The sequence below is a fragment of the Trachemys scripta genome, chromosome 2 (genome assembly GCF_013100865.1).
Source record: "Trachemys scripta elegans isolate TJP31775 chromosome 2, CAS_Tse_1.0, whole genome shotgun sequence".
NCBI lineage: Eukaryota > Metazoa > Chordata > Testudines > Emydidae > Trachemys > Trachemys scripta.
The window spans coordinates 143,500,629-143,528,383 of record NC_048299.1 but is presented as its reverse complement, the minus strand read 5'-3'; the positions used below and the strand labels follow the sequence as shown (position 1 = coordinate 143,528,383).

General features: G+C 53.8%; 1 protein-coding gene across 2 annotated transcripts in view; it reads left to right on the top strand.

Annotated features, from left to right (window-relative positions):
• The window catches only part of KCNIP3 (potassium voltage-gated channel interacting protein 3), an 87,435-nt gene that overhangs the window by 11,939 nt on the left and 47,741 nt on the right, over positions 1 to 27,755 (top strand). For both annotated transcript variants that reach the window (XM_034761718.1, XM_034761719.1), the window contains exon 2: positions 8,246 to 8,411. In XM_034761718.1, the coding sequence (XP_034617609.1) occupies positions 8,246 to 8,411 (166 nt within the window). The remainder of the gene's footprint in view (positions 1 to 8,245; positions 8,412 to 27,755) is intronic.

Genomic DNA, 27,755 nt, shown 5'->3' with positions numbered 1-27,755 from the left:
AAAGGATTGGTGAGTTTTGTGTAACATTTAACCTACATTTCCCCTGCTGCAACTCTGAGCCGATCCCTGCTTGTTCTGTCTTCAGCCACTAATGAGAATAATTGGTCCCTGTCGTCTTTAGAACATCCCTTTATGCATTTCTAGTTCTCCCCGTCGCCATTTCTTCTGCAGCGTGGCCCTGCCCAGCTCCTCCAAATCTCTCGTCCTTTGCGGTCTGCTCTGGAATGGCTCCATGTAGCGAGGCGGTCTGGTTCCCTGCCGCCCTGGAGAGGGACGAGCCCCTCTGGCCGCCAAAGTGGGCAGAGCCTGCGCCCGCCCCCCCAGAGGTCAAGGTGCAGGACAAGAAGTACAAAAGCCCAACCCCAGAGCTCACTAGAGACCTGGCCGCCGGAGACGCCAGATGCCTGTGGCCTAGCTCCCGGTGTGGAGACTCCTGCAGTCTGTGACCGACCCAAGGACTGGCCAGACCAGCCGAGGCCTGAGGCCGACCAGGCCCCGGAGAAGCAGTTAAGCCTGCCTGTGGCAAGCTACCCAGAGGAGCTGCCAAGCCTGCCGCTCGCCGGTTACCTGGAGGAGCCCAGGGTGCTGGATCCCTTGGAGGACACCGCCCGGACGCAGGTACCTCTAGAGGGGGAGGTAGGAAGTAGCCCGGGGGCAGCCGACCCTGGTCTGGTTGCAGCAGCCCTAGAGCCGATGTCAGTGTGTTGTGGCCGGGATCCCCACTGACTCAGCAGCAGGTCTTCTGCCGCGGCTAGGGCCCGGGCTGGGACGCAGTGAAGTGGGTGGGCCTGCGTCCCCCCTGCCACCCAACATGCGCGTGGCTTCTCCCCCTCTCCCAGGCCCTTCAGAGCCAGGGCCTCGGCCTCCTGACCTCATTTGTTTGCTCAGCCCCTGCCTAAGGGCCTGAGCCAAAGACTCTTGACTGCCCCGCCCTGAACTAGGGCCTGGGTCTGCGGAATAGTACTGTTTGTTGGTCTCTACCATTGCCGCGGGGGTGAAACCCTACAGCCAGGCTAGTTCTCCCCCAAGATAACCCGACAGACGTAGCGAGGCGGTCTGGTTCCCCGCCGCCCTGAAGAGGGCCAAACCTGGCCGAACCCTTCTACACTCCAGTTCGTCATGTGGTACATCATGGATACACTGAGTCATATTAAACAGCTGCCGACTTCCACTCCAGAGGTGGCTGCATTTCAGTGGTGAGCAAAGTGAATCCTGGATTGCTTGAGCCAAATTCTCTGAAGCCAATGGAGTTCCACCAGAAAGGAATCTGGCTTTTTGTTGAAAAGCTTTGGAATCTCTGTTCCAACAGGTCCTTAGAAATGTACTTGGATGCCAGGGCATGGGTGTAACAAATGCCTGCATCGGAGAGCCACTGTGCATGAGATCGGCAGACTCGTGACACCCAGCAGAAGTTTAGGAAGTGTGCATTTGTGGTGGAGGCTCTTGGGATGTGTCTCCTTTTGTCTAGTTCTGACCTAGGTGGTATCTTGCTGGGCCAAGGTTCCCAGGAACAGGTGCACCTGTCAGGTGGAATTAGCCCATGCCTATAAATAATGAACCAGCCGGTAAAGCTGACAACAAAAGAGGAAGCACTGTGCATTATTGATGGGCAGTGATGAGGCGCTTGTCACGTGGAGGAACAGATGCTGCACTGCGGGTGCCATGTGTGGCACAGGGCAGGCCATATGGGTCATGCCTCCCCCTGCCCAGATTCCCTGTCACTTCTCAACCCTGGTGGAGCAGGAACCTGTTTAAAGCAAGACAAGGGATGGGAAGGTTTGGGAACCATAACCTCAGCAGCCCTGCGGCCACCCCTCTTGTTTGTTTGTTTGCCAGAAGCTGGGAATGGGCGACAGGGGATGGATCACTTGATGATTCCCTGTTCTGTTCATTCCCTCTGGGGCACCTGGCATTGGCCGCTGTCGGAAGACAGGATACTGAGCTAGATGGACCTTTGGTCTGACCCAGTGTGGCCGCTCTTATGTTCTCTTCTGGAAGTGAAGCCATGAAAGTCAGTTTCCTCCTCTGTTGTCTCCCCCACCTACCACTTAGCAGGCAATTGATGGCCCAGTTGTTGGGGCCCCGTAAAATCGTCAGTCAGGCTAGGCAGAGGGTCCCATGAGCAGTCTGTGATGGGGTCAGTAGATGGAAGAGCGCTCGCTCAGACTGGATCCAGGCTGATTCCTCTCAAGTCTGCCCAGTGCTGGGACTTGACTGGTACCAAACCTCCTCTCTTCTAGCCCGACAGCTGCTCTGACTCTGGTGTCCCTTTGCGTCTTGTTCCCTGTCCGATCCCTCCAGGCCTTACTTGGTTGATGGGCGCTCTCCTGCAAGAAAGACTTTAGCTTTTCCTTCCGCTCCGTGTGTGCACAAATCCACCCCCCCAAACTTGCCAGCCATAGAATCTCACCCTCTGGCTCGGCTGCGTGGGGGGGGGGGCAGATGGGGACACGTCGACCATCTGCCAGGAGTGGTGATTCAGCAGCTGCAATGTGTCAACATCTCACCAGCTCTCAGAAACCTGAGTTGCTCCCCCCCCCCCTTTGGTGCACGTCTCTGGTTTTCTCCACTGCAGATGGTGTATTGGGTGTGATGTGTGGAGCCTGGTCCACCTAGAAAACAGCTTGACGTGTAGAAAGGAAGCGCTGGGGAGATGGCTACGGACCAAGATAAGGGACTTCCTTCCGGCTCCCGACTCTGCCCCAGCGTGGGCTCACTGGGCTTGAATCAGTGGCACAGTCATGAAGACACTTACCTAGGGGTCCTGAGTCCCAAATCCCCTCTTCTGAATTCTATTCGATCCTCTGCGCTGGGACACGTCTTAGCCGTTATCCCAGGCTCTCAGATTCACCTGTTGGCTTTGCTACCTCTGCTCTCTTCTCCAAGCCTGAGATGCCCCGATGTCTTTTTGGCAGGAGCCCGTGGGGTGACTCCTAGGAAACCTGTTAGTGTCCCGTCTCTCTGGCAGCCGAGCCCACAGCCCTCTAGGGACACACTGGTGAATTCATTGTGAGCCACCAGCCTAAGCGAGCCTGACTTTGCTTAGCTGGAAAAATCCGTAATTTAAAAATAAAATCCAGCTTGTCACGTTTGTAGTTATGACGTGCTTTAAAAAATGTGACTCCACAGCCATCTGTCTGCAGCTGGCTCCGAACTACTCAAATCACTTTGGTAACACAGAGCCCCTTTGGTCTGTTGAATCATGCGTCGCATCCCACTGCAGCTAGCCTGCTGGGATCCAGGACGCACGTTCTGTGCAGCGCAGCAGCTTGTCTGCGAGCAGGGTGACTAGAATGGTATAGAGACGTGCTGGGGTGCGAGTGGGAGCTGGCTGAATCTCCCCACTTTGGTGGCTTGGCTTTCTTAACTTTGCCGGTGCCTGTGTCCGTTGGGAGGGGTTCTGTGCCGGCGGTGAGCCAGGCTGGTGGGAATGACTGATGGGATAAGTGGCACATGCTTGGCAGCTGCTTCCCTACCAGCTGGGCGTCTCCCCTGGCATCTTGGGCCAATCACACTGAACTACTCAGACTAGGAAAAGCTGAAGGAGGAGGCAAGTCCAGGTGCTGTTCCAGCTGGAGCTTAAGAGAGGCTGCTGTCTCCACACAAGCTCCTGTACTGTGATCTTTGCACCATCCTGATGCCCCCAGAAGTCAAAGGCGTTTTGCTGGAGTGCTGGGTTGCAGCCAGAGGGAGGGGACAGAGGCTGGGGGAAGGAGCGAGCAGGTTTGCTTTAAACCCCTATTCACATGGAAGTGCAGGGTGTGGATGGAAGCCACCCAGGCTCCAAATTGCCCTGACGACAGGTAACTGCAATCCGAACTCTGCCCTTTCCTGAAAGTGTCATACTCACTCGTGTGGCTGATATGCCCTGCATGGTGGCCTGGCAGCAGAACCACTTGCAAAGGGCTCACACAGCCTAAGGTGAGACCATGCGAATGTGAGGCGAGGTCCTAGGGCTTGATTGGCTAAAGCCAGCCCCTGGCTCTCTGCCTGGTGTGAAGCCACGAACAACTGAATGGCCTGACTCAAGAGACAGTCCTCATTACTGTCAGACTGAATTTCAGACAGCAGTGGGAGATCAATATTTCCAGAGAGAGTGAAATCTAGTGGCTCAGAGCAGGGAATTGGGAGTTCCTTGCTCTTCCACTGATGTCCTGGGATGTCTCAGGCAAGGGACTTACCTAAGAGCTTTTGGCCTGCCTCCATTTTGGACATCTGAAGTGTAGCAAGCTGGGTACCCAGAGCACTGGATGCTTTGAAAAATATTAGCCTTGCGCTCTGTGCCTCAGTTTCCCCCTCAGTAAAACCAGTATAACGGTACCTGTCTACCTTCCTTTGCACAGGGACGTTGGCTGGCTAATCAATGCTTACCAAGGTCTCTGAGCTCCGTCGATGGCAGATGTGATTGATATGCCCTTATCACTTCCAGGCAGCCCCCCCGTACCGAAGCATTGTCGCATCGCCTTGCATGCAATGAAAAGAGAGGCTGGCTCTGACAGACGGACGGATTGAGGTCGGTTCTCTTTTCAGTGGGAGCTGAAATAAAAACATCAATTATTCAGCAGAGACGCAGCTCTGTTATCTTTACAGATGCGCTCCTCGGAGTTTAGAAACAGCAATCTGGGCACCTGCTGAGTGGCTGGTTATGCCAGCCTGAACTCCTTACATGTGTTTCTAAGTGCCCATCATTGTGGTATTTGGGCACTGGGCAAATGGCAGCACCTTCCATCAGAAGAACTCAGTGTTCATAAACCACTTCGGATGTCCCGACCTGCCAGTGAAGTAGGGTTGTAAGTATCATCTTGGCTTCACAGAGGGGAACCTGAGGCACAAAGACTAAGGAACCCTGAGTGTGTGTCAGCATCAGGATCGGATCTTGGTGCGCCTGGTTGCCAGTCCAGCACTCTCAACTCCAGGCCACCCCTTTCTTAGCCCTGGTCTACACTATGAGGTTAGGTCGAATTTAGCAGTGTTAGATGGATTTAACCCTGTACCCGTCCACACGACGAAGCCATTTTTGTTGACTTAAAGGGTTCTTAAAATCAATTTCTGTACTCCTCCCCAAGGAGGGGATTAGCGCTGTAATCGACCTTGCTGGGTTGAATTTGGGGTAGTGTGGATGCAATTCGACGGTATTGGCCTCCGGGAGCTATCCCAGAGTGCTCCATTGTGACCGCTGTGGACAGCACTCTCAACTCTGATGCACTGGTCAGGTAGACAGGAAAAGCCCCGCGAACTTTTGAATTTCATTTCCTGTTTGGCCACCGTGGCGAGCTGTCACACCGAAGTCTGGCCAGTCATGAAACTGGTTTTCAAAGCCTCTGTGATGCGCAGCGCGCCTCAGTGTGCTCTTCTAATCTAGGGTTACCATACTTAACAAATAAAAAAAGAGGACCCTCCACGGGGTCCTGGCCCCGCCCAGTTCCCACCCCAGCCCTGCCCCAACTCCGCCCCTCCCCCACCCCAACCCCACCCTAACTCCGCCCCCTCCTCCCTCCCACTCCCAGCCACGCGGAAAGGGCTGCCCGAGCGCTACCGGCTTCACGGTTTGCCAGGCAGCCCCCAGACCCTGCGCCCCCGGCCGGCGCTTCCCCAGCGCAGCTGGAGCCCGGGAGGGGAAGCGCCCAGCTGGGGGCGCAGGGTCTGGAGGCTGCCCGGAAAACCGTGGAGCTGGTAGCGCTTGGGCTTCAGGCAGCCCCCTTGCCTCCGGACCCTGCGCCCCCAGCCGGGCACTTCCCCTCCCGAGCTCCGGCGGCGCAGGGTCCGGAGGCAAGGGGCCTGCCCGAAGCCGATAGCGCTCGGGCAGCTCGGCTCTTAAACAGAGCTGAAGAGTCAGGGGAGGAGCAGAGTAGCCGCGGGAGGGGAAGTGCCCGGCCGGCATTTTCCCGGACATGTTCGGCTTTTTGGCAATTCCCCCCGGACGGGGGTTTGAGTGCCGAAAAGCCGGACATGTCCGGGAAAAACCGGACGTATGGTAACCCTATTCTAATCGCAAACAGCCTAGTCAGCAAACAGCGCCAGTGAGATTTTAAACGTCCAAAGGCACATTCTACCACCATTCTGCACTTGCTCGGCCTATAGCTGAACTGCTCTTACTACTGTCCAGGCTTCATGAGCTATGGGAGCAAGGGGTAGGCTGGGGTAGGCGCGATCGCGTGATGCTACCGGCTGGGAGAGCAGCCTGAGGCAGAAGCCTCCCGCTGGCATGATATTCCAGGCAGGACTGAATCTCCATTAGACGAAACTTAAAGAAGAGAATGACCGGGAGTCTCTCCCATTTATGTCCAGGTGCCCCCGACCAACCTAACCGAGGTCGGCCAGGAGCACCCACGGGACAACGATGGTTAGCAGTCGTATTGCACCGTCTGCTGTCCGCAAGGCAAGGCAAGGGGATGCTGCTGTGTAGCACTGCAGTACCGCCTCTGCCAGCAGCACCCAGGAGACATACGGTGACAATGAGCTGAGCGGGCTCCATGCTTGCCGTGGTATGTCGTCTGCACAGATAACCCAGGAAAAAAGGCGAGAAACGATTTTTTGCCGTTGCTTTCATGTAGGGAGGGAGGGAGGGAGGCCTGACGATAAGTACCCAGAACCACCCGCGACAATGTTTTTGCCCCATCAGGCATTGGGAGCTCAACCAGAATTCCAATGGGTGGCGGAGACTGCGGGAACTGTGGGATAGCTACCCACAGTGCAACGCTCCAGAAGTCAACGCTAGCCTCGGTACTGTGGATACACACCGCCGACTTAATGCGCTTAGCGGGGACACACACAATCGACTGTATCAAATGGATTTCTAAAAAATCGACTTCTATAAAATCGACCTAATTTCGTAGTGTAGACATACCCCTAGGAAAGAGGAAGAGGCCAGGCCTTAGGAAACCATCATTATGTCCTCACTTCTGCTCCCCGTGGCAGCATCTCTTCAGAACTGCCCCTGCAGGTGGGCTAAAGTGGCGTGGAAGTGTGTGTGTGTGTGTGTGTGTGTTGGGATGAGAGCGGGGGTTGGGAGGGGGGTCCGACAGCTATGGGGACTGGGAATGCACCCGTAATGGTCCTGGCCCGAGGCAGAATGCTCTGGGGAAGTTTTTGTGCAGTGTGCAGACTGCAGAGTGTGGCATGGGGCAGGGAGGGGCTGGAGATAAGGGATGGGGGTTGCCAGAGGTTTTTCGGTTTCCTGGGCATCTGCTGAAACCATTCTCCTGCTGGCACTGTGGGCTCGAGAGCCGCCTCCTCTGCAGCTCCTGCCCTGCTCCCCGATCATCTCGCATCTGATCTCCGTCTGCTGCTGGTCTCCGACCCCAGTGAGGGGCAGCTTCCCCTGCCAACCCACAAGGCTCCCACTCCACAGGCAGAGTGCCTCAGTCCCTGTACGGCCCACCCTGCTCCCCAGTCACTGCACGAACTGCTTCCCAACCTGCCCATGACTTGCTCTGGCTGACCTCATGGACCTGGGCCACACCCTGCCCTCTGCTATCCTGCTAAAGCCAGCGGGGGCATAGAGGAGGGCAGAATTGGAGGCCTGCTTGTGCCAGCTTCCCTGCTTGCTTGCACAGTCTCTGCATCGCCCCTTCTTGCTCCCAGTGCAAGAGCCGCCTCCTCTGCATCTCCTGCCTGGAGCAGCTCCGCTGCAAGGTGTGCCCCTGCTTTGGGGTCCCTGGTGAGGCTTCGGGGTGCAGAATGGCTGGGGTGCAAATCCACCCCCACCATGTCCCTGCCTGCTCATGCTGCACCTCTGCTCTGCTCCCCCCACACCCCCGAATGCCTCTTGTGCTTAGGGGTGGTGCAGGGACACGGGCATGTCTGCAGACAGGCCTTGTACCTGCTTTGTGGGCTGGCATGGAGGGGCCACAGGCTGATGTTGTCTTAGCTCCACAGCGCCCTCTCCCCCTGCTCTTGTGTTGATTAACTTGGTGGGATTGTCACATCCTCTTGGCATGAGAGAGGATGCCCGGCATGAAGGTGCAGCGTATGTGTGTGAACAGCAGTTATTAGAGATGGGGTCTGAACCCCAGGATCAAACATGTCCCCCTGACTTTGGGGGCAATCAGCGCTCTGGGACTTGGACCCAGCTCTGCTGGAAGCTGTCCTGCATTGATACCTCCATGGCTATCAGGCCAGTGCCTAGCCATGCCCACCTTGGGTGGGGCACCATAATGGGTAATTGCAGGTGGTGAGTAGGAACCTGGTTGCCTATGTGACCTCCCTGTCTGTGGGCGATGACCTGGGCTGTGTTCCACTGCAGGACGAGACCAAGGAGACGGACGGGAGCCTGCTGGGCGACCCAGGTCACACTCCCCCAGGGAAGAAGGGGCACGTGAAGTGGCAGAAGCCGCGGCTCACGCGCAAGGCGCTGCTGAACTGCTGTCTGGTGAAACGGATCCTCTCCCGCGCGGCGCCCCAGGGATCAGGTAACGAGCACGGAACCGGGGGCTGGGGCTGGGCTGGGACCTGGGTTGTCTCCGTTTGGTGTCAGGTTCTGGATAAGGGTCTGGGAATCTCTCCCCTCCAGACCAGCTACATGGAGAACTTCCCAAGCCTGTAAAGTTCCACCTGGGACCAGCCTACCCAGGCGAGGGAGGGTGGGGAATGGGAATCCATCTGCTTCCACATCTGTGCCAGCGCTGCCAATCCCCCATATGCTGGCAGAGCACACTCCCTTTTGTGCCCGGCTCTATCCGACCAGTCTCCCTGGAGCAGCCCTGCTGAGATGCTCCTGCCCTGGAAGTGGGGAAGAGGGTCGGGGGGGGGGCGGGGGTCAGTCTCTTATCCACCTCCTGTCCAGGCCGGTCATAATCCCGTGTAATCCCTGGCTCCTTCCTAGAACATTGCTCTAGGGATTAATGCCACACTGGAGCAGGAGCAGCTGTCGAGATCCAGAACAGTCTGGACTTAAAATCCCCTACGTGGAGTTCTGTACAGCATCCCATAGGCCGATTCTCATTGTGTCCCCAGCATGGCCCCCTCCCTCCATCCCTCCCCTGCTGTCCCATCCGATTGGCTGCTGAGGAGCAGCATAATAAAGCCTTATGAACACTACAGACCCTCCATCACAGGGGTCTGGGGAGAACCGTCCTTTGCCTGGAAGGCCCCTCCCTCTCCCAGCCTATTTTGACGTCATCCCACACTTTCAGCCTGGGTCACCGTGACGGTTTCCCAGATTCCTGTATGGAACATGCTGCTGGGGTTTCTTTCTGTGGCTTGGGACTCGGGGTATATTGTGCCCTTTGTGGAAATGGTGGCCCCCCAGAGGAAGGTCCCGTGCTGCTTCTGGAGAGATCCGCTTCTTCCCCCTCCTCCCCCAACTTCCCCCAGCCCTGCTGCCTCCTAGCTGTGACAGGTGTCAGCGATGCAGTGTGGTAGCCACAACCTGCCCAGCGGGATCAGAAGGTGACTTGTCTCCAGCTTCATCCCTGCTGATGGAAGCAGCTTCAGGCTGGCCCATGAGCAAAGTCTCCCCAGGCCCCGCCCTCAGAAGCACAGGGCCCCAAGCAGTTGCTTGTACTTGGAGGCTTCCCTGCAGGTCCCTTCTGGCTGTGCTCTGGCCTGTGCGTCTGCTTGGGGGATGACGCGTGTCTGCTCTAACCCTGTGTCGTTACCTGGTTCCATGGGAGCTTTGGTCATGCCAGGCGTACGTCTGGAGCTGCAGAAGTGGGCTCGTGAGTGTGTGTGGGGGCAACTCCCTCTGGTCAGTGATAGGTCTGTAGCTATTCCAGGGTTAATGTTGCAGCCGAATCACCCGACTGAGGAAGTCAAGATCTGGAATTCACTTCTAGTGTAAAAGAAATCTGGGGCTGGGAATGGGTGTGATCACCCCGGAGTCTGAATTGTGGGGTGGATGGGATCTAGCAGCTGGCTAATTCTTCTGTCTCCCCCGCCCTGGAAACCACTGCGTTAACCCACCTGCACTGGAGAACTTGCTTCCTGACTCAAGCAGAGCAAGGCTTTCCCTTCTCCTGAGAGGCAGGAGAACAGCTCTGCATATGGTGCTAACTGGGAAACAGCTTAGTGCTCGGTGGAGCTCTGTTTCCCTCTGCAGGTAGCCTGCGTGCTCTGCAGCATGGAGAGATTCATTCCCGCTACCGCTCTGCAAGCTATAAGCTGGATGCAAGTGTGTGTGGCTGTGGCTCACTGCCAGCGGAGTGGGGAGGGACGTTTGCTGGTTTGCCAAGGGCAGAAGAACCCCTATGGTTCCCCTGTTCATGGCTCATGGTCCAAAACAAGTACTCGGCTTGTCTTAGCTTCATCCGTCTCCCAGACGTTACTGGGAGACGCTGGAATGTCTTCCTCTGCTGGTATGAGGCTGCGATTAGATGCTAGGAGGTCAGGGGTGATATGCATGTGCTGCTGGGCTAACCTCTAATCAGACAGTAAGTATCTCAATAGATAAACGCTAGCCGGATCCAAGCCTGTCCATCCCCCTCCATAACTTAACACCACAGCTGCGTTCCTCAGGAACCATCTCATCACTGAGCCTGTGTAAATAATGTCCCTTTTGCAGGGTCAATGTGCAGGGACTGAACCCTGGATTTAAAACCATGAGCTGCTACTGCCAGAAGCAAAGGACCAGATCCTTTAGCTCAGTGGTTTTCAACCTGTGGTCCACAGAACTCTGGATTTCAAAGGGGTCAGCACCTAAGATTTCAAAGGGGTCAGCACCTCCAGTTGAAATTTTTTAGGGCTCCACAAATGAGAGGCCGAAAAGCACTGCTTTAGCTCATTAGTAGCAAACTCATCGATAGGTCAGGGTGGAAAATAGCTTTTCTCTCCCATGGCAATGTTTGAGGGGGGCGGGTTTTTGGGCGGGGGGACAAATTCCTATCTGGATTTTGAATTCTTGAAAATTCGTCCCATTAGGGACAGTTGGATTGAGTCAATTGAAGTGTTCTGGTTTTGATTTTGAGGCTTATCAACTTTTTTTTACTAGAAATTAGCTAAAATTTCAAAATGAAAAGCCATTGGGAACCAAAAAACGAACTTTTTTTTTGGTTTAAAAAAATGGCAGAATGGGGCTTTCAACAACTTTGAAATTTTCCTCCCCCTTCCCCTCCAGCAAATTTGCCACAATGGCCTCTTTCCTACAGAATTTTGCTTTTGACAAACACATTTTCCAACACCAAAAAAAGTTGGTGGAAAAAAAATTCCTTTCCCATTGGACTCCTAAGCCCCCGTGTCATGTAGGCACTAATGGGAACCAAGAGCCAGGCTGATATCAACGTGGGTTATGGAGGCATTTTCCCAGCAGCTGGAACTCACTGCCACGAACCTCTGACCTGTGCAAAACAGGCCTCCCCAGCTTAGCTTCACCCCAAGAGAGTTGTGAAGGGCAGGCAGAAACCCTCCCTGCAATCGGGAGTGTAAAACCCCACTGCTGTAACTGGGACCGCTTGTCTGAGTGTGAATGAGAGCCCAAGATGCAGGATAACAGGGAATCAGGCTGCTTGTCACCAGCATCCACAGAGAGGCCTAGAACTGAATGGGCCATAGGGACTGAACTTGTCTCTTTCCTTAATCCTCCTGGTCAAGGCAGAGGCACATGGCACATCTCCCCTGCCCCGTTAGTGCGGTATCTGTTCTGTGGGAGGCAATGGCCTCTAGCAGACAGAGCACCAGACTGGGAGTCAGGAGACCTGTGTTCAGTTCCCAGCTCTGCCCCGACCTGCTGGATGACCTTAGGTACTGCTCCTCTGTGACTCAGTTTCCCCCCTCAATGTCTCTCTGATCATGAGCTCTTTGGGGCAGGGAGTGTCTTCAGGGCTATGAGCATGTACAGCACCCAGCACAATGTGGCCCTGATCTCCTGGGATACAAAGAATTGTCTGCAGGGGGCATGAGCTGCTAACTTGCTAACTAAGCGGTGCCCAGTGGCTGGAGGTAGAAGCTAGATTTCCACTCTGAACAACGAGGGTAATTGACCACGGTAAACAACTTACTAAGGGTTGTGGTGGATTCTCTGACTGGCCATTTTAAAGCCAAGAGTGAAAGTTTTTCTCAAAGTTCTGCTCTGGTTCAGACAGGAATGAACTGGGGAGTGTCCCACAGCCTGTGCCATCCAGAAGGTCCGATTAGATCTCAGTGGTCCTATCTGGCCTTGGAATCAGTGAATACATCCCCTTCTAAGGGCAGGGGCTGAAATCTCTTAGCCAACGGTTCTCAAACTTCTGTACTGGAGACCCCTTTCACATAGCAAGGCTCTGAGTGCCACCCCCTCAGCGGGGTTTGGGGTGGAGGCTGACAGCTCGCGACCCCCTATGTAATCACCTTGTGACCCCCCGAGCGGTCCCGATCCCCAGTTTGAGAACCCCTGCTCTTAGCTGTAAAACCTCCACTGCTGGCTGTCTGCGGTTCATCCAAATGAGCCAGGCAGGAGTGAGCCCTAGATCAGCTGCCACCATGGGGTGCCGGGTGCGAGGATGTGTCCAGCTAAGGCACTGGGGGAGCGGGCTGCAGTGAAGGAAGTGGCTGAGGACAGGTTGGGTCAAGGCCTTGGCTACGGTCTCTGACGGCCACCCTCTTGGCCAACGCGGGATTGAACCGACCGGGGACCTCCAGAGCTAAAGGCTTGAGCTGAAGAACAAAGGCTCCAGGGGCGGGGGGCAGTCAGTCAGGTTCTCTGCAGATTAGCACAGAGGGGGGCCTGTGCCGCACTCTGCACTGCTAGGAAGTGATGCCTCAGCCCTGTCTCAGGGGCTGGGGGTCCAATTACACCGAGAAAGGCAGGAATTGTCCAGCACTCAGCACCGTTATTAATACCTTGCCGGTATTCTGGGCACTGTGCTGCCACACGGGGAGTTGTCTTTGCCCAGTGAAGGTCAGGAAAGCAGAAGGGGAGCGGGAGCCTGAGACCTGGTGGGAGGGGGAAGGAGCTGATCCCCCTCCCTTGAGTGGGGAGCCCCTTGGCCCTACTGGCTTCCAGGGGAGATGGGAATAGGGAAGGGGAAGGGCCCAGTTCTGTGCGGTGAGGGGAGCTCTTGGTTCCCACTGAGCTGTGCACGCCCTTCCTGGGAAACACTGCATCCTGGGGAGGTTCTGACCCAGGTAGCCTGGGTTCCCAGTCCCAGATGCTTGCTTGGTGGGCATGCAGCCTCATCTGGGCAGTGGGGGTGTCTCATTACTCAGAGCAAACTTCCCCACTCCACTAAGGGTCGGGTCGGGCCAGGCCAGGGGGATGGGCACAGATGTGGAGATCAGGGGGGCTTTGATGCAGGTGAAATATGGGAAAGGGGGAAGTGCCACCAGGGACATGGACTGACCTCTCCTGCCCCCTGGCCTTGGTTAAAAACAAGGTCTCCACATCTGCCTGGAACACGCGAACCCAGGGTCCTGCTAACATGTCCTCATGCAGTGCCCTGGAGGATTTAGAGCACAGGACTGGGAATCAGGACTCCTGGTCCTGGGTTCTATTCTCTGCTTGCTGCTGACTTCCTGTACACCGTGAGCATGTCCCTCCCCACCTCCCTCTGCCTCACTTTCCCTGTCTGTAAAATGGGGATGATGCTCCCTTCTTAAAGAGCTTTGAGATGTTCAGGAAGAAGTTGCGTTGGCATTGATGGGTGTTGTCCAGGCCCCTTTGGCCAAATGCCTGCATTCCCTAATGCCTGTTGGGACAGGGTCTGTTAGGCCAGAACGTTCTGCTGTGGTGGGGAATAAAACATCTAGACCAGGAGATCCCCGTCCTGATTCAGTGGGGACAAGGGGTACTTAGTACACTGGAGGAGCAGGGATTTGCAATGCAGTGGTGGAGCCTGTTGGTAACCTTGCATTGGAGAGAAGGTCAGAGTGTACAGCTGTGACTCCTGCCTCTCTGCTGGCTGGATGTTTAAACAAGAGATAAGCCCGAATATCAGGGCAGTGACTGCAGGGGGTCCTGTAGCTCAAGGGGTAGGGAGCTGTGGCTTTGGATTAGAAGGCTGTGAGGTCTATCTTGCCTAAGGAGTGGAGGCCATGGTTGTGGGGACAGCTGATGAACAGAGAATCATGAGCGCCTCTCCTGAAGCAAAATGAGAAGTCAGAAGCAAATTGTCCAGCTGTTGGTAAGGCTTTGAGAGATGTCCCTGGCCCGGGGAGTGGCAGGGACTCTGGGGCATTTGAGACAAAGGGACAGATGTGCACAAAGAGCATTGCAAAGCACTCAGGGTGGCTAGGGTTAACATGTAAGGCAAGCATTCTCCTCTGCTCCCAGGGGATGGTGGGTTGAGCTGGAGTTCTTGTGGTACGCAGATCCTTGGCGGAAGGCAATCTGAAATTCAGGGATTCAACGCGGCTTTGGCCAGAAAAGGCTGAACCAGGCACTGCCTTAAACTTACTAAAATCCAGGGATTAGAAAGTAATAACTGTACCATGGTGGGAAAGGGGAGAAGAGAAAGCAGGCGATACTCAGAGGATGGGGCGCTTTGGGACTCCTGAATTCAGAAGGAGAAGAATGGCATTGTGCCCTTCTGGCATTGCTGGGTGTTTGCCAGAGGGGCCTGGACAAGCGCCTCTATTCCCGAACACCCTGTGGAAGGTGGAGAAATACCTTGCGCTCAGCTAGAGAAAATACAACTTTGCCAGAGATTCCAGCACGGAGCGGGAGGAGAGACCCAGAGAGGCAGAGGAGGAGTCAGAGCAGGTGGAGTGGGAGAGAAGGTCAGTGCAGCGGAGAGCAGCAGAAACAAAGCACTTACCTTAAGGAAACCCAGACAACTTGGCCCAGCGAGCCAGGGCAGGGCAAGTGGAAGGGGTGTGGGGCAGTGCTTAGGCCTGCTGGAGCGAGACAGGATGCCCCCGAAAGAGGCCAAAGCAGCAACCACCTCGGTGCGCTTCCTGGAAGCGCGCCTTGAGATCTGGGACTACAGCTGCAAGAAACATCTGGGCAATTTGATCAGCTACTTCTTCCGCTTCATCTCCGGGAACCTGTCCCGAGGTAAGACGTGCAGCAGGGGGCTCCCTGCACCCCCAGCTGCGAGGCATTTGGAGGGAGCAGTCAGTGTGGGCCAATGGTGTTTTGGTGGCTTGTAGTAGGGGGATGAGGGAGCTGAGTGTGGCTGGGAGCCAGGGAATCTGGAGTTTGAATCCTGCCTCTGACCTACTTGGGCCCCTTGCTGTGCCTCATTTTCCCCATCTGTAAAATGGTGGCAAAAGGCTCCCTCCCAAGCGGGTGATCAGGGTTAATGTTTGCACAGTGTGATGAATAGATAGAGTGCTGGGTACGTGCAGAATGTCCAGTGTGGGGAGAGATGAAGGAACTGAGGGCTGTGTTCAGAAGATGCATGGAGCTCCCTGCAGGGCTAGATGTAGGGGGAGGGATAGCTCTGTGGTTTGAGCATTGGGCTGCTAAACCCAGGGTTGTGAGTTCATTCCTTGAGGGGGCCATTGGGGATTTAGTTGGGGATTGGTCTTGCTTTGAGCAGGGGGTTGGACTAGATGACCTCCTGAGGTCCTTTCCAATCCTATGATTCTATGGGAGGGGCAGCCAGCCAGCAATGGGAGGAGTAAGGAAAGGGGGAACCGCCATATGGGGAAAGGGATGGAGCTGGGGATGTGACTGGCATGGTGAGGAAGGGAGAGGAGTGGGATTCTTGGTTTGGAGAATGGACAGATGTAAGGCTTAGGTGGTTGCTTAACCAGGTAATTCCATCCACCCGCCCTTCATTGCTCTGTCTGAGCTGGATGGAGTCTCGTTGGGTTCCAGAGGATCTTTTCCAATAGCCAAGGGGCTACTAGACGGGAGGTTCTTTCCCCCGTTAAGCAACCGAGATGCCCAGGAGCAAGGACGCCTTTCTGAGAGGCAGGGCCCTGGTATGAGCACCCATCCTTGGGGAAATACCTGTGATACTGGGAGCCACCATGTGGAATGGCCAGACATGGAAGCAGGAACTATGGTTGCAGATCCAGCTCGGTGGCATTAGACAGCCAGGAAAGGGAGAGCAACTGCTGGATTTCATGGGCCAGGTTAGGTCTCCCAAGTGGTTGGGATGGGGCCACTTGAGAATGGGTCTCCCAAGTTGACAGGTTGTCTCCCCCCAATGATCGAGGTCATGCTGGTTGGGCTCGGTTTTCTATGAGGCTGGGGAGGTCTGGACAGGTTTCCTTGTCTCTCTAATCTCCCCATCACGGCAGCCCATAGATTCCTGGTTTTGGGGAACCCCCCGGATGAGAGGACCAGCTCCGAGATGGGCATTCCTGGCTAATCAAACCACCTCTCCCCTGAAGGAGGATTGAGAGAGCAGGGAGACTTCAGCCACGGGCTGCCTGATTGAATCTATTACTACCCGTTCTTCCAAAATTTGCTGGAGGAGGCCGATTCTCTTGTTAAACACCAAACCCAGCGCTGCTGTTAATTAATTGGAATCGGGCACAGACAGCTGCCTGGCTCCAGAGATTATCAGCTAACTCAATCAAGCAGCCGGCTGGAGCATGTTCACTCCTTGCTCTTCATTTGGGCAGAGCATGATCTCCCGTCCTTTGGAACCAGGGAATCCATCGGCCCTGCTCCAGGCATCGCTGTAATCACCTTGCGTAGCAGGGCAATGCTACCTCAAAGAGTTGCTTCTATCACTGCAGCTACTCAGAGAGGATTCTAGCCACCCCTAGATTTAGCAGGGAGCTGGCGGTATTCCCAGGGAGATTTCTCCAAGCATGGAGACTAAGGGCTTTGAGGCATCTTCTAGTCTCACACCTGTCTGGGACTTTCTAGAGGGGGTTTTAAAGTTGCAAGAAGGGAACGTAACCTTTGGTGTGGGTGTATTATGAGCTTCCTTCTGTGCCTGATTCCAAGAGGATATGAGTCTGTTACAGCCCCAGCTAGGGAGCGTTAGCTCAAACAAGCAGCTCCAGATTTTTGCCCTGGCTGTCCCTGGTTCAGTTCCCAATGTATTTGGCCTTCATTTGGCCTCATCTTAAGCTGCATGCGTAGGTCAGTGTAGGGTTCCAAAGAAGGGTTCCTGGCAGGGTGGCTAGACTTTGTTGTGGTGGGGTTTTGTAATTGACTTTTAAGCTCAGGAAGGAACACAGGGGGCAGGATCATGGGTGGAGGAAGAGGAGGGCAGTGAAGAACTGTCAAACTGCAAACGAAATTGTATGAAAGCAGCATCGGAATTCCAATTCAGGGCGGGCTTTGTCACGGCTCTTGGGGCGATGGTGGTAGAGAGGAAGGGTGGTTTTGTGGCTAAGGCATGGGCCTGGGATCGTTCAATTCCGGCTGTGTCCCAAGACTACCTCTGTCGCCTCAGTGTCACTCTGTGCCTCAGTTTCCCCATCGGTGAAATGGGTATAGTAATCCTAGCAGGGTGTTCCAGAAGGATAAATTCATGAATGGTGTGTGAGGGATGCATATTCTATTGACAAACATCATAGAGAAGCCACCAAAGAGACTCCTGTGGATGCAGTGTAAAGCTACAGTCCTTGATTTTTGTGGTCTTTAAAACCCTTGTTTTTGTAAGCGTCTAACACTGTTTTGTGGCCAAACTCCATCAGGGGAAATTACCCCTGAAGAATGAACTGGATTTTGCTGTACTTTGTCTTAAACTGTTATACAGAGTTGCTGGGCACTGTTAAACAGCTGCTGTGTTTCGCTCCAGAAGTAGCTGCCTATCAGTGATTTGAGGCAGGGGAATGGTGAGCCATATATCTTACCTAGCTCACAGGGATGCTGTACGGGTGAATTATTTAGGGGCTGATTCTGCAATCCTTACAGGGACTAGTCAGTACAATCTCAAGAGACCTGCCAGACCAGAGAGGCTACTCAATAGTAATTGCTACTCAATGTAAAAGCAGCAGAATTGGGTCCTTTTGGCTTGTAAAGTGCCTTTGAGATGCTAAGATAAGAGGCACTGATCAGCTGACACACGCTTTGGGTTGGGAGCTCTATGCTAGAAAACACAGGACACGCGGCCTGGGTGGTGAAAAATCAGGGACAGAAATATATTCTTGCTGTACTCTTGCAATGTACATAACCAAATATTCTCGCTGCTGAGCAAGTAAGTGGTGCACCTCCCTCTGGCTGTGACTGAGCCAATGCTCCCAGCCTGGTTCTGGAACTGTCATCTTCTAGATGAGAGATGATGTCCTGACCTTTTGTGGGTCTAACACACCCCATCACACTTCTCAGGAGAAATGGGTTGTTAACAGCGATGTCTTGGTCAAGCGCTAATTATTTCCTGCCTGCCCAAAACTCTGTGTGTAGCTTAGTTGAAGTTTTTTTTCTATCCGCCTGAAAATCTGATGTCATGCACTGCTCCATCCTGTTAAACAGTGGCCATGCCCCACCCCAGAAGTGGCTGCATTTCAGCAGTGCATGATTGAAAGCATTATATAAATAAATAAATTCTCATAATACTCTAATGAATTGTCCCTATTTAGAGAAAAAGAGAAATCCTGAACAGTTATTAGTCCGTATGTTCTGTGCATTAAATATTTCATTTTTAATATATTTTAAGCAGTTTTTCTCAAAATTAGAAACACTTTACACTCTTAGGTGTAATATAATGATCCAATACTTAGAGTAGATAACAAGGTTTTCAATCTATCATTGTTAATGCATGTATTATTTAGTGTGTGTGTATAATTCCATTCACTGCTGTCTATTGGTTTGTCTAAAATTGTGTGTCCTAGACCCCATACTGCTAATGGTGATTCTCCTTTAGCTCAAGTATTAGTTGCATGTGCTTTCAGAGCAGGAGACTGTGTGTTCTAGCCCTGCTCTTGCTGTGAAGTTTGAGGTGGCCATGGGGGAACAACATAATAAGAACTAAGACGGCTCATTTTAACATAAAATTCAGCCTGTTTATTGTGGAGCTGAGCCTTTGAAGTTGGGATCTGGGGCTGACCACATCTGCCTGGGCCCTGTTTCCAATCCCATCACTGCTTTATGCTTTGATTCTGGTTATCCCTTTGCTTAGCCAGTGTGGCTGTTAAGCTCTGTACACAGAGGTATTAACCCCAGTGAGATGCCTTGTCCTGATCTTATTGAATTCAGAGCCCCTTTTGCCCATGAGTAATGAATGGGATCACAACCAGCAAAATGGACACGTTTCACACTTTCCACAAGTTTAATAGTGTTAGAAATGCTATTAAGAGCCCAAGCCTGCAGTACTTACTCAGGCAGAACTCCCATTAACCCCCATGGGGGTACTGCCTTCACGAGGGCTGCAGGATTGGTCCCGAAATGAGAGATTTCTGTAAGTTTTCATTTCCATTTCTTTGTGTGAAACAGCAAACAGCAAAAACCACTGGCGCCAATTGCTCTGACAGGTCCTGTTATAACACATTGTGTTGTCCTTTATGTGCACCAACTACTAGAAGGTAACAGCCTACTACTGCTGCCAGCCATTGGAGTTCCTACTTTAGCTCAAGTGGCAGAGGGTCGTATTGCAAGCCGTGGGTTAGATCTCCGCTAATAACCAGAGGTCCTTATATAGTCAGTTTCAGCAGGGAAGCTGAGAGCTTGATGGACTGTGGAGATCAAATGCCCCTTCTATTGCTACACCTGGTATTTCAAGGTTAAGCTGGTTGGGGTAGCTTACAGTGCTGCTGCTGTCTTTACTTGTTTTCTTTCACCAGCACCAAATTAATTTTAAACTCATAGAAATGAAAATGAAGGTGTGCATTGGGGGGTGGAGGAGGGAAAGAGACACACCTGGAGTAGGTGATCAAAAGACACAAAAATAGACAAGAAGGGAGCCTAATTTTGGAAGTTATTTTCCATTGCCAGAGCCTCTCCATAGCTGCACCAGAAACCCTATGCCACTTACGTGCTGCTATATAGGCTGTGGAAAAAATAACATTTCAGACCCATGAACCTCCAGGGACTGCACTGAAAAGCCAGAGCTACTGTCTACTTAGATCTCTCCAGGTTGGTGTTTTTAAGCACAAGTAACTTTTCCAGTTTAATTGAGTCCACCTGAAAATTCAGATTCCACATGGATTCACTGACAGTTGCTAGACAGTCTCTGTACTCCGAGCGCTGCATGTTAGGCAGAGATGATCAAACCGATGAGATGCACAGAGTCCCTTTGCAGCTCTGATTCTGCCTTTATCTTTGCCAGTGGCTGCTGGTGTGTTGACAGTTTTCTGGGAGCTGTTTGAAAACAACAACATCCATCCCCCGATCCTAAATATAGTCTCGCTTACTTCCTCAAGTGAGAACTCCTTGGCTCTTGTTTATATGATCTGTACGCTCTAGATCTGAATCCGGAGCATAGAACATTAGTGACTTGCAGATTTCTGTGGCTATAAAAGACCTCATGTTTGTTACGCTGCTGCATGCCAGGGCCACTCACAGCTTCAAGGTGACAGCGGTGGTAGAACTCTAACCTGTCCGCTCCTAAAGCACAGCCCCCTAGGGCTAGAAGTGATGGAGGCTCCCCATTTACAGTATAGGGCCTATGACACACAGATGAGCAGCTCTGATTTCGTCCAGTAGAGGGCAGAGCTGCACATACAAACTAGTCAGCATGTAGTGAAACTTAGTGTCTGATGTACCCTGGCTATATGGCTCAGAAATTATCAGTAGAAGGAGAGCAACTAAAAATAGAAGTAAAACACATGTGGTCCAAAAATGAATGAATATTTGTTTCTTCTAACATAACCAGGCAGTGCTTATGGAGAAGGCATCTTTAGTTAATTACCAGTGTAGAACCCAATCATGCAAGTTCCTTAAATATACAGTTGAACCATTTGTGGAGAGAGAGGCTATGAGGAAGCTAAGTACCTTACAAGATCTCATCCTTGAATTCCAGATTTCCTGGCAGTGAGATCTGCCCGGCTGTTACCTAAATCTCCCCAGGGAAGCAATGGATGCTCAATCACTAGACGCATTTGCAGCCAGACTGGACAAAATGCTAGTACTGTTTGGGGTGGAGTTAGATGGGACTTAATAGGTCTTTGTTCCTGACTTATACCGGAGTCAGGAAAGAATCAAACCCAGCCAGCCAAAGGCCCATATGCCAATCTTAACCCCTCTCTCTGGCCTCAGTCTAACAGTGTTTTGTGGGTTGAACTCCCAGGATATGTGCGATAAGGGGTTAATATGTGATTGATAGCTGTTCTAAGTATGTTAGGCATGAGTGTGTGAAGTATTTATAGGCGCTTAAATGGCAGCTGATTGACTTGTTAGATTTTTATAACAATTGGTCAGAGCTGGCTGAAAAATGGGAAGTATTTATTTTCTCTTGAAAATTGTCAAAATCCCAAACTGTTTCTCTCTCTTTGAAAAATTTCCCCATCCAAACAAAAAATGTTCAGTTCTTTGTTTTTATCTCCCCCCCAGCCTTTTTCTTCCCCCCTCCCCCTTTTTCCACCAGGAGGCACAACCAAAAGTGACTGGAAACAAATTACTTTCTTTTGATGGAAAGAGAGAAATAGTCTCTTCCTCCCCCACCACCGACACTCCCAAAAAAAAAACAAAAAAACCATGAATCTGTTCTGAACATTTTCATGTAGCTCAAAAAGTCATTTTTGGCAAGGGGTGGCAGTGGGAGCGGGTCAAAAACGTTTTGGCAAAATTTTCACCTGCTCTCTACCATTTTTTAAGACCTCTATTAATCATATCTTTATAAACAGCTTAGAAAGGGTTAAGGGGACCTTTTAATATAAAGTGTGATTGTATGCAATGGCCATCTCCCCAGTGACTGCAACAATGAAGGGGTGAAATTATTGCCCCCTGCAATAACTGCATCTGTTCTTGGAGCACATCGAGGTGAATTTAGTCTGACCCTCTCTCTCTCTCTCTCTCCATCCCTGTCCTGATGTTGCATAAAAAGCAAGGCATGGTGGGGTTAGGAAGTAACATTAATTGTGGGGAGAGCAGGGGGTTGTCCCATATACAGCTCTGGAAATAAAGCCTCTTAGGTCTGCAGTAGCATTTTTCCTCGCTGGATCTTAAAGTGCCCGGGTGGGCCAATATCATTAAGTGCGGCCTAATCGATCGAACACCACCAGACTGAACCTCAGGAGACCTGAGTTAAAGAACAACTCTGCCCTGGCCTGCTGGGTGACCAGTCTCAGTCCAGCTCTGTGCCTCAGTTTCCCCATCTATAAAATGGAGATGATACTGCCCTGAGATGGCTCTACTGATTCATAGAATATCAGGGTTGGAAGGGACCTCAGGAACCTAAACCTTCCCCACTGCAACTTGAGACTGTTACTCCTTGAAAACAGCTAGGTCATAGCAGAGGCCTGAAGTCAGGACACAAACCTGGGTTTTTGGGAGGGCTGTGTGGTGCAGTTATCTTTGTCTGCCCCCTGAGAGCCAGCCTCTGTTTTCGTGTCCTGGCAGCATCTCGGCCCTACTAAAGCTCTGTCAGCTCCTGGTATAAGACCTCTCCCAGCCTGGGGGCAGGGCGTTCCAGGGGAAGGACAAACTGCTGCTGAGTTTAGTGCACCGATTTAATTCAAGCCCATCCTGGCAAGCTCCAGGCAGGCTCTGGTGTGCGGAGAAGGGGCAGTAATTGTCATGAGTCATCCACAGGGGTGACTCATCTACTGTTATTCTTAAGCTGGAGAGGGGGGTGGCGTGTGAACACTGAAACAAACATGGTTATTGAGTCTTTATGCTTGGTTAGGGAATAACTCCTTCTCCCCCCTCCCCGCCGCCCAGTCGACTTTGCAAGGAGGATGCAGGAAGGAGTGGTTATAGCACGGTGTGGTGGCTGGATACTCGGGAGACCTGGGTTTTATTTCTGGTTCTCACACTGGCCTCCTGTGTGACCTTAGGCAAAAGTCCCTTCCCTTCTCTGTGCCTCAGTTTCCCCTCCCACCCTTGGCCTGTCTCATCTCTGCAAAGCTCTTCTGTGCAAACATGCCTCCTGTGTGTGTGTGTACAGAGCCTAGCACAGTGGGCTGACTGGCTCGGCCCTGCTGTGATATAAATAACAGAACAGCAGGGAACCTGTTGTAGTAGATCCCTCGCGGTCCTGTGCTCCTCGGTCTACTGTAAATTCCAGCTCCGGGAAGGTGTTTGCTTCATATTCAGAAGAGGGGGATTGGGGGTCAGGACTCCCACCAGGGGGCCAAGAGTCAGGATTCCTGGGCTCAGTTCCTGACTCTGCCACTGACTCACTACGTGACTTTGGGCAAGTCGCTCCCCTGCTTCTCTGTGCCTCAGTTTCCCAAGTGCAAAGTATCAGCCTATTCCCACCCTCAGTAACTGATGACTTGGGGTCAGACTCCCTTTGCTTCCTGTCCTGGCGTTGGGCATGGGATAGATGGTGCTCTGGGGAATGTGGCAGCCAGCAAAGGCAGACCCCAGCTTCGGGGCCCACACTGGAAATGGCTGCACGGGGGAGCAATCCACGGTTGCTGGTGGGATGCTCCGAGCGAGCTCCGAGGCCAGCCTTGAGCCTCTCCTCATTGCAGCAGCCAACTCTGGTGTCAGAGCCCCACTGGGACCTTGCTGATCGCATGAGGAAGAAGTGACCCAAATGACAGACACAGCCAGTGTCGGTGGAGCGGAAAAATGCAAGGGAAGCAGGAAAGCTTTTCCCTTCCTCCCAGCGTCTCTCAGAGCATGCCTGGAGTAGCTCCTTGCAGGAATGGAAGGGGACGTGCCAGGGTGAGACGGGGCAGCTTAACAGGGACCTGAGGCTGGAGAACAAAGGGCATCCCTAGGGAAATAGGGTCCATAACAGGTGAGGTCAGCAATGGGGTGTTTTCCCAGGTTGGGGGCAACCAGCAGATGGGGGTATGCAATGGGGTGGCTGCAGCTCTGGGCAGGGCCGGCTCAAGGGTTTTGGCCACCCCAAGCAGCCACACACACACACACACACACAAAAGCCGCGATCGCGATCTGCGGCGGCAATTCAGCGGAAAGTCCTTCGCTCCTAGCGGGAGTGAGGGACCGTCCGCCGAATTGCCGCCGAATAGCTGGACCTGCCGCCCCTGTCCGGAGTGGCCGCCCCAAGCCTGGAGCTGGCCCTGGCTCTGGGGGCTTGAAGCCCGTGTAACCAGGGTACCTGTGCAGGAACTCTGGGCTGGGGACCTACTGACACCACTGCATGCTGAGCCTAGGTCTTTGGGGCCCAGGCTTGTGGTCTCAGTGTTTTAAGCCCATGCTGCATTGTAAACCTGGGCTGGGGCTTGAGCTGTGTCCACACTACAGACAGACGGGGCTTGGACCTTGGTCTCAGTAGCACTTGGGCTCTGACCCACCTCCCTAGCAGTGTCCTGGCTGACCCGAGTCAGACTGATTTTTTGGACGGAAGGTGCAGCTTGGGCTCAAAACTGAGACCGAACCCAGGCTTGGTGGGCCATGTAGACGTATCTTGTGGGATTACCACCGTGCTGAAGGCTTGAAGCTCATCCCCTTCAGAGTCTGTACTTAGTCCATGACTGTGGCGGGGTGCAGCTGGTTGTCTCAGGAATTAGCTCTTCCAGCCTGGAGTGCCCTCTGCAGGCCAGTGTCTTGCCTGCCGCTGGCCCCCATGTCCCTCCCAGACCCCGGTGCCCCTTTATTTTGGGGAGCTGCCCCCAGCAGCAACCCACAATCTGGGTCTCCCCTGCCAGGGGAACCCCCAACTCCCTATCCCAACCTCACCTCAGTGGCTACTGCCGGTCTCCATTTAGCCCCCGCTCCCGGGGGCAGACTGCAGTCTGTATACCACTCATCATCGGCAACGGGGGTTAGACCTGCGGCCTCTGCCTATATCTGGGCTGCCCCTCTGCAGCCCCAGTTCCTTTTTGTGGGCCCTTAACTTGGCCTGCAGCCTGGGGCTTTGCTGGGCTGGAGTTCCCCAGCTCCCTCTACCCTTCCCCAGCACTGCTCCACCCTAGGTACCCTCCTCAGCTTCCCAGGCAGCCAGGTCCTTCTCTCTCTAGGGAGCTAGAGAGAGTGTCTCTCCTCTCAGTCTCTGGCCCTCAGCCCTCTTATAGGGCCAGCTGTGGTCTGACTGGGGCGTGGCCCCACCTGTGGCTGCTTCCCCCAATCCGCCTGGCTTTTCTCCTCCACAGCCCTCTTCAGGGCTGCTTAACCCCTTCCGGGCCGGAGCGGGGTGACCAGCCCGCTACAATGCCCCAGCGTGATGCTATGAGGCACTGTGCTGCAGGAGCTGGCTGGGCAGGTTGAACCGGTGCTGCCTTCTCCCACTGCCCTGTAGCCCCACTTCTCCTAGCTCAGCAGAGCGGGTGCAGAGAGACCAAAAGGCGGGGGCCTGGGTCTGTATGATCTGTCCCTGGTATTGGTGATTTGGCAGAGCCATCTGAGGCAGCATTGAGCTTAGGCGCTACGTGGTGGTGTCTCGCCATCTACTGGGCAGATGTAAAACAGAGCTCTTCCTTGCTTGGCACGAAAGCTCCCCTAGCACCAGGCTGGCTGCTGTTTGCAGCATTGAGGGGGTATTTTTTACCCCTTATGTCCTGGCTAAATTCAGCTACCTTCCTTCCCCTTGAATTGCCCCAGCTGTTCCCTAACACTTCCCCTTCCTTACTCTTCCATTGCTCCGATACACAGCTGCCCTGTTCCACTTCAGAGGTGGCCACATTGCAGCAGCTGAAGTGATTCCCAAACAGTTTGTGCAGGGCTTTTGGGAGCCCTGGGGCGGAGGGGAGCTGTGCTAGAAAGGCCATTTGATATTCGCATTGACTTTCCCCGGCTCCAGGGGGGTTTACAGCAGAAGGTTCGCACCTTTCAACGGGGAGCTTTGCCTCTGCTGAGGGCATGGGGAAGCGAGTCCCTTCATTGGCCCTGCTGTAATTGCAACCAGCACTGCAAGATCTGATGTCTCCTTGTGGGACAAAGAGTCCTCTCCAATTCTGGCTAATGCCGCACAGCCAGCTGGTTGCTTCCAGACTGGCTCCAGGTGTGGTAGGAGGCAGCTGAGGCCTTGAATAACAGACTGGCCTATGTGTGGAGCAGTGCATATGAATGCATCGCTGGTGCCGCTGTCTCTTCTGAGCCCAGCAGGAAGAGAAGCAGCTGCCCCCTCTCCCCTGTGCCAGAAGGACCAGCCTGCCCGGGCTTGAGAAGAGGGTGGGGAGATGGAATGAGAGCTATGGAATTAACTGGGTGGAGTTTTTCCCACTTCTCCTGTCTTCCACCGCCCCGCTCATCTTCTGCCCTGAAACTAAACTGCAGGCCAGCCCGTGTCCTAATGCAACCCCAGTGCAGGTGTCACATCAGTTGGCTTGATCTCGAACCCGTACAAAGACTCCCGTTGACTTCAGAAGGCATCCGGTCAAGCTCCAAGTGCCCTGCAGCCCGTGGCTACGCTCTGCTCAGGTCGCCACCTAGTGGCTGCAGCCTAAAGAAGAGAGACGCCCCACTACTGCTGATGGAGCATCAGGCCCGTGGTTCTGGAGACGAAAGCCGTGAGGTCTAGCCCCCCTGCTGGGGAAGGATGAGGAAAAGGCAAGTGGGGTGTCCCTGTCTCCATCCACATAAAGGCTTCCAGGGAAGCTGGGTAGGGGTATGCCGAGGGAACCATGCCTTAGTGAGACTTGGATGCTGCATCCTGGACCGGGACTGAGCAACAAACACACAGGTCAAAGAAACCTCATGGCCGTATACTGGGGGCAGCAGGGCTCTTGCTGTGTGGGTGCGAGGTGGCTTGCAGTCCAGGCTGGCTGACTGAGTTGCAGGGTTCCCCACTGTTTGACAGGACAAGGCCATGACGTTGCTTCCCTGCTCCCAACTCAGGGAACGGGGCGGGGGAGAGATCAGGCCAGCTTGCAGGCACTGGAATCCCATTCATAAGCCACTCCTGCATTTGGGGAGACCCAGCCAGTTCCATCTCTGCGTGCGATGGGGCTTCTTCACCGTCCTAGGCTCACCTGGCCCTGGCCGACGCCTGCGAGCTCACACCACGGAGGCAGAGAACCCTTCTCACTCGGGGGCTTTGAAGCTGTTTTATGGTGATCACCTGCCCCCAGGGACGTTGGAAGCCATGAGATGGGAATTCAGTCTCTGCAGAGGTCCCGCCCCAGCTGTGTATAGTACCGTCCGTGGGAGAGCTGGGCCATACGGGTTAACATGGGCTCCAGAGGGAGAGGATGGGAAGTAGCTGGCTATGGCGGGTGAAGTGAAATAAGTCAGGCTGACGTGTCCTCCGCCCGCGGTGCCCAGCTCCTGTGTGCGGGGCCGGACGCGGCTGCCTGCCCCAGGGCGAGCTGAGTCAAACGGCTCGTGCGAGGCAGTTCTGGAGCAGGACTCGTCAGGGTAGCTTGGATCAGAGTTCCAAAGTACCAGCTGCCCAGCTCCTTCCTTCTCCGTGCACAGCCACCGGTCCATTATATGGCCTTGAGGAAGCGCCTTCCCCTCCCTCCATCCCCGTGTCCCCATCTGTAAACCAGCGATAACGGTGTGAATCCCTGGGTGAAATGGCCTCTAGCGGGTCTGCGGGGCGCTGGTGCTGTCACAGTGAGAGACGGCTCTCGGCAGCTGCAGACCTATTCCAGCACTTACCGCTCTCTGCGCACAGCTGGCAGAAATCCCTTGCACTGCTGCCTATGCCAGTGCTTCCCTGGCGATTGCAGGGCATTGCACCAGTGTGATTGAGAGCGAGCTTCCAGCTCCGTGTGAAGGCAGCCTGCTATTGCGCACAGACGTGGGGGTTAAGCCTCCTGCAGCAGCTGCTGTTCTTGTTCCCGGCCGGTATTTTGTCTTGCTTTCTATGCCGTTAACTGCCCCAGAGTGGGCCTCCTCTTGCAAGGTGCTAAGGGGGAATAGCTCAGTGGTTTGAGCATTGGCCTGCTAAACCCAGGGTTGAGAGTTCAATCCTTGAGGGGGCCATTTAGGGCTCTGGGGCAAAAATCTGTCTGGGGATTAGTCCTGCTTTGAGCAG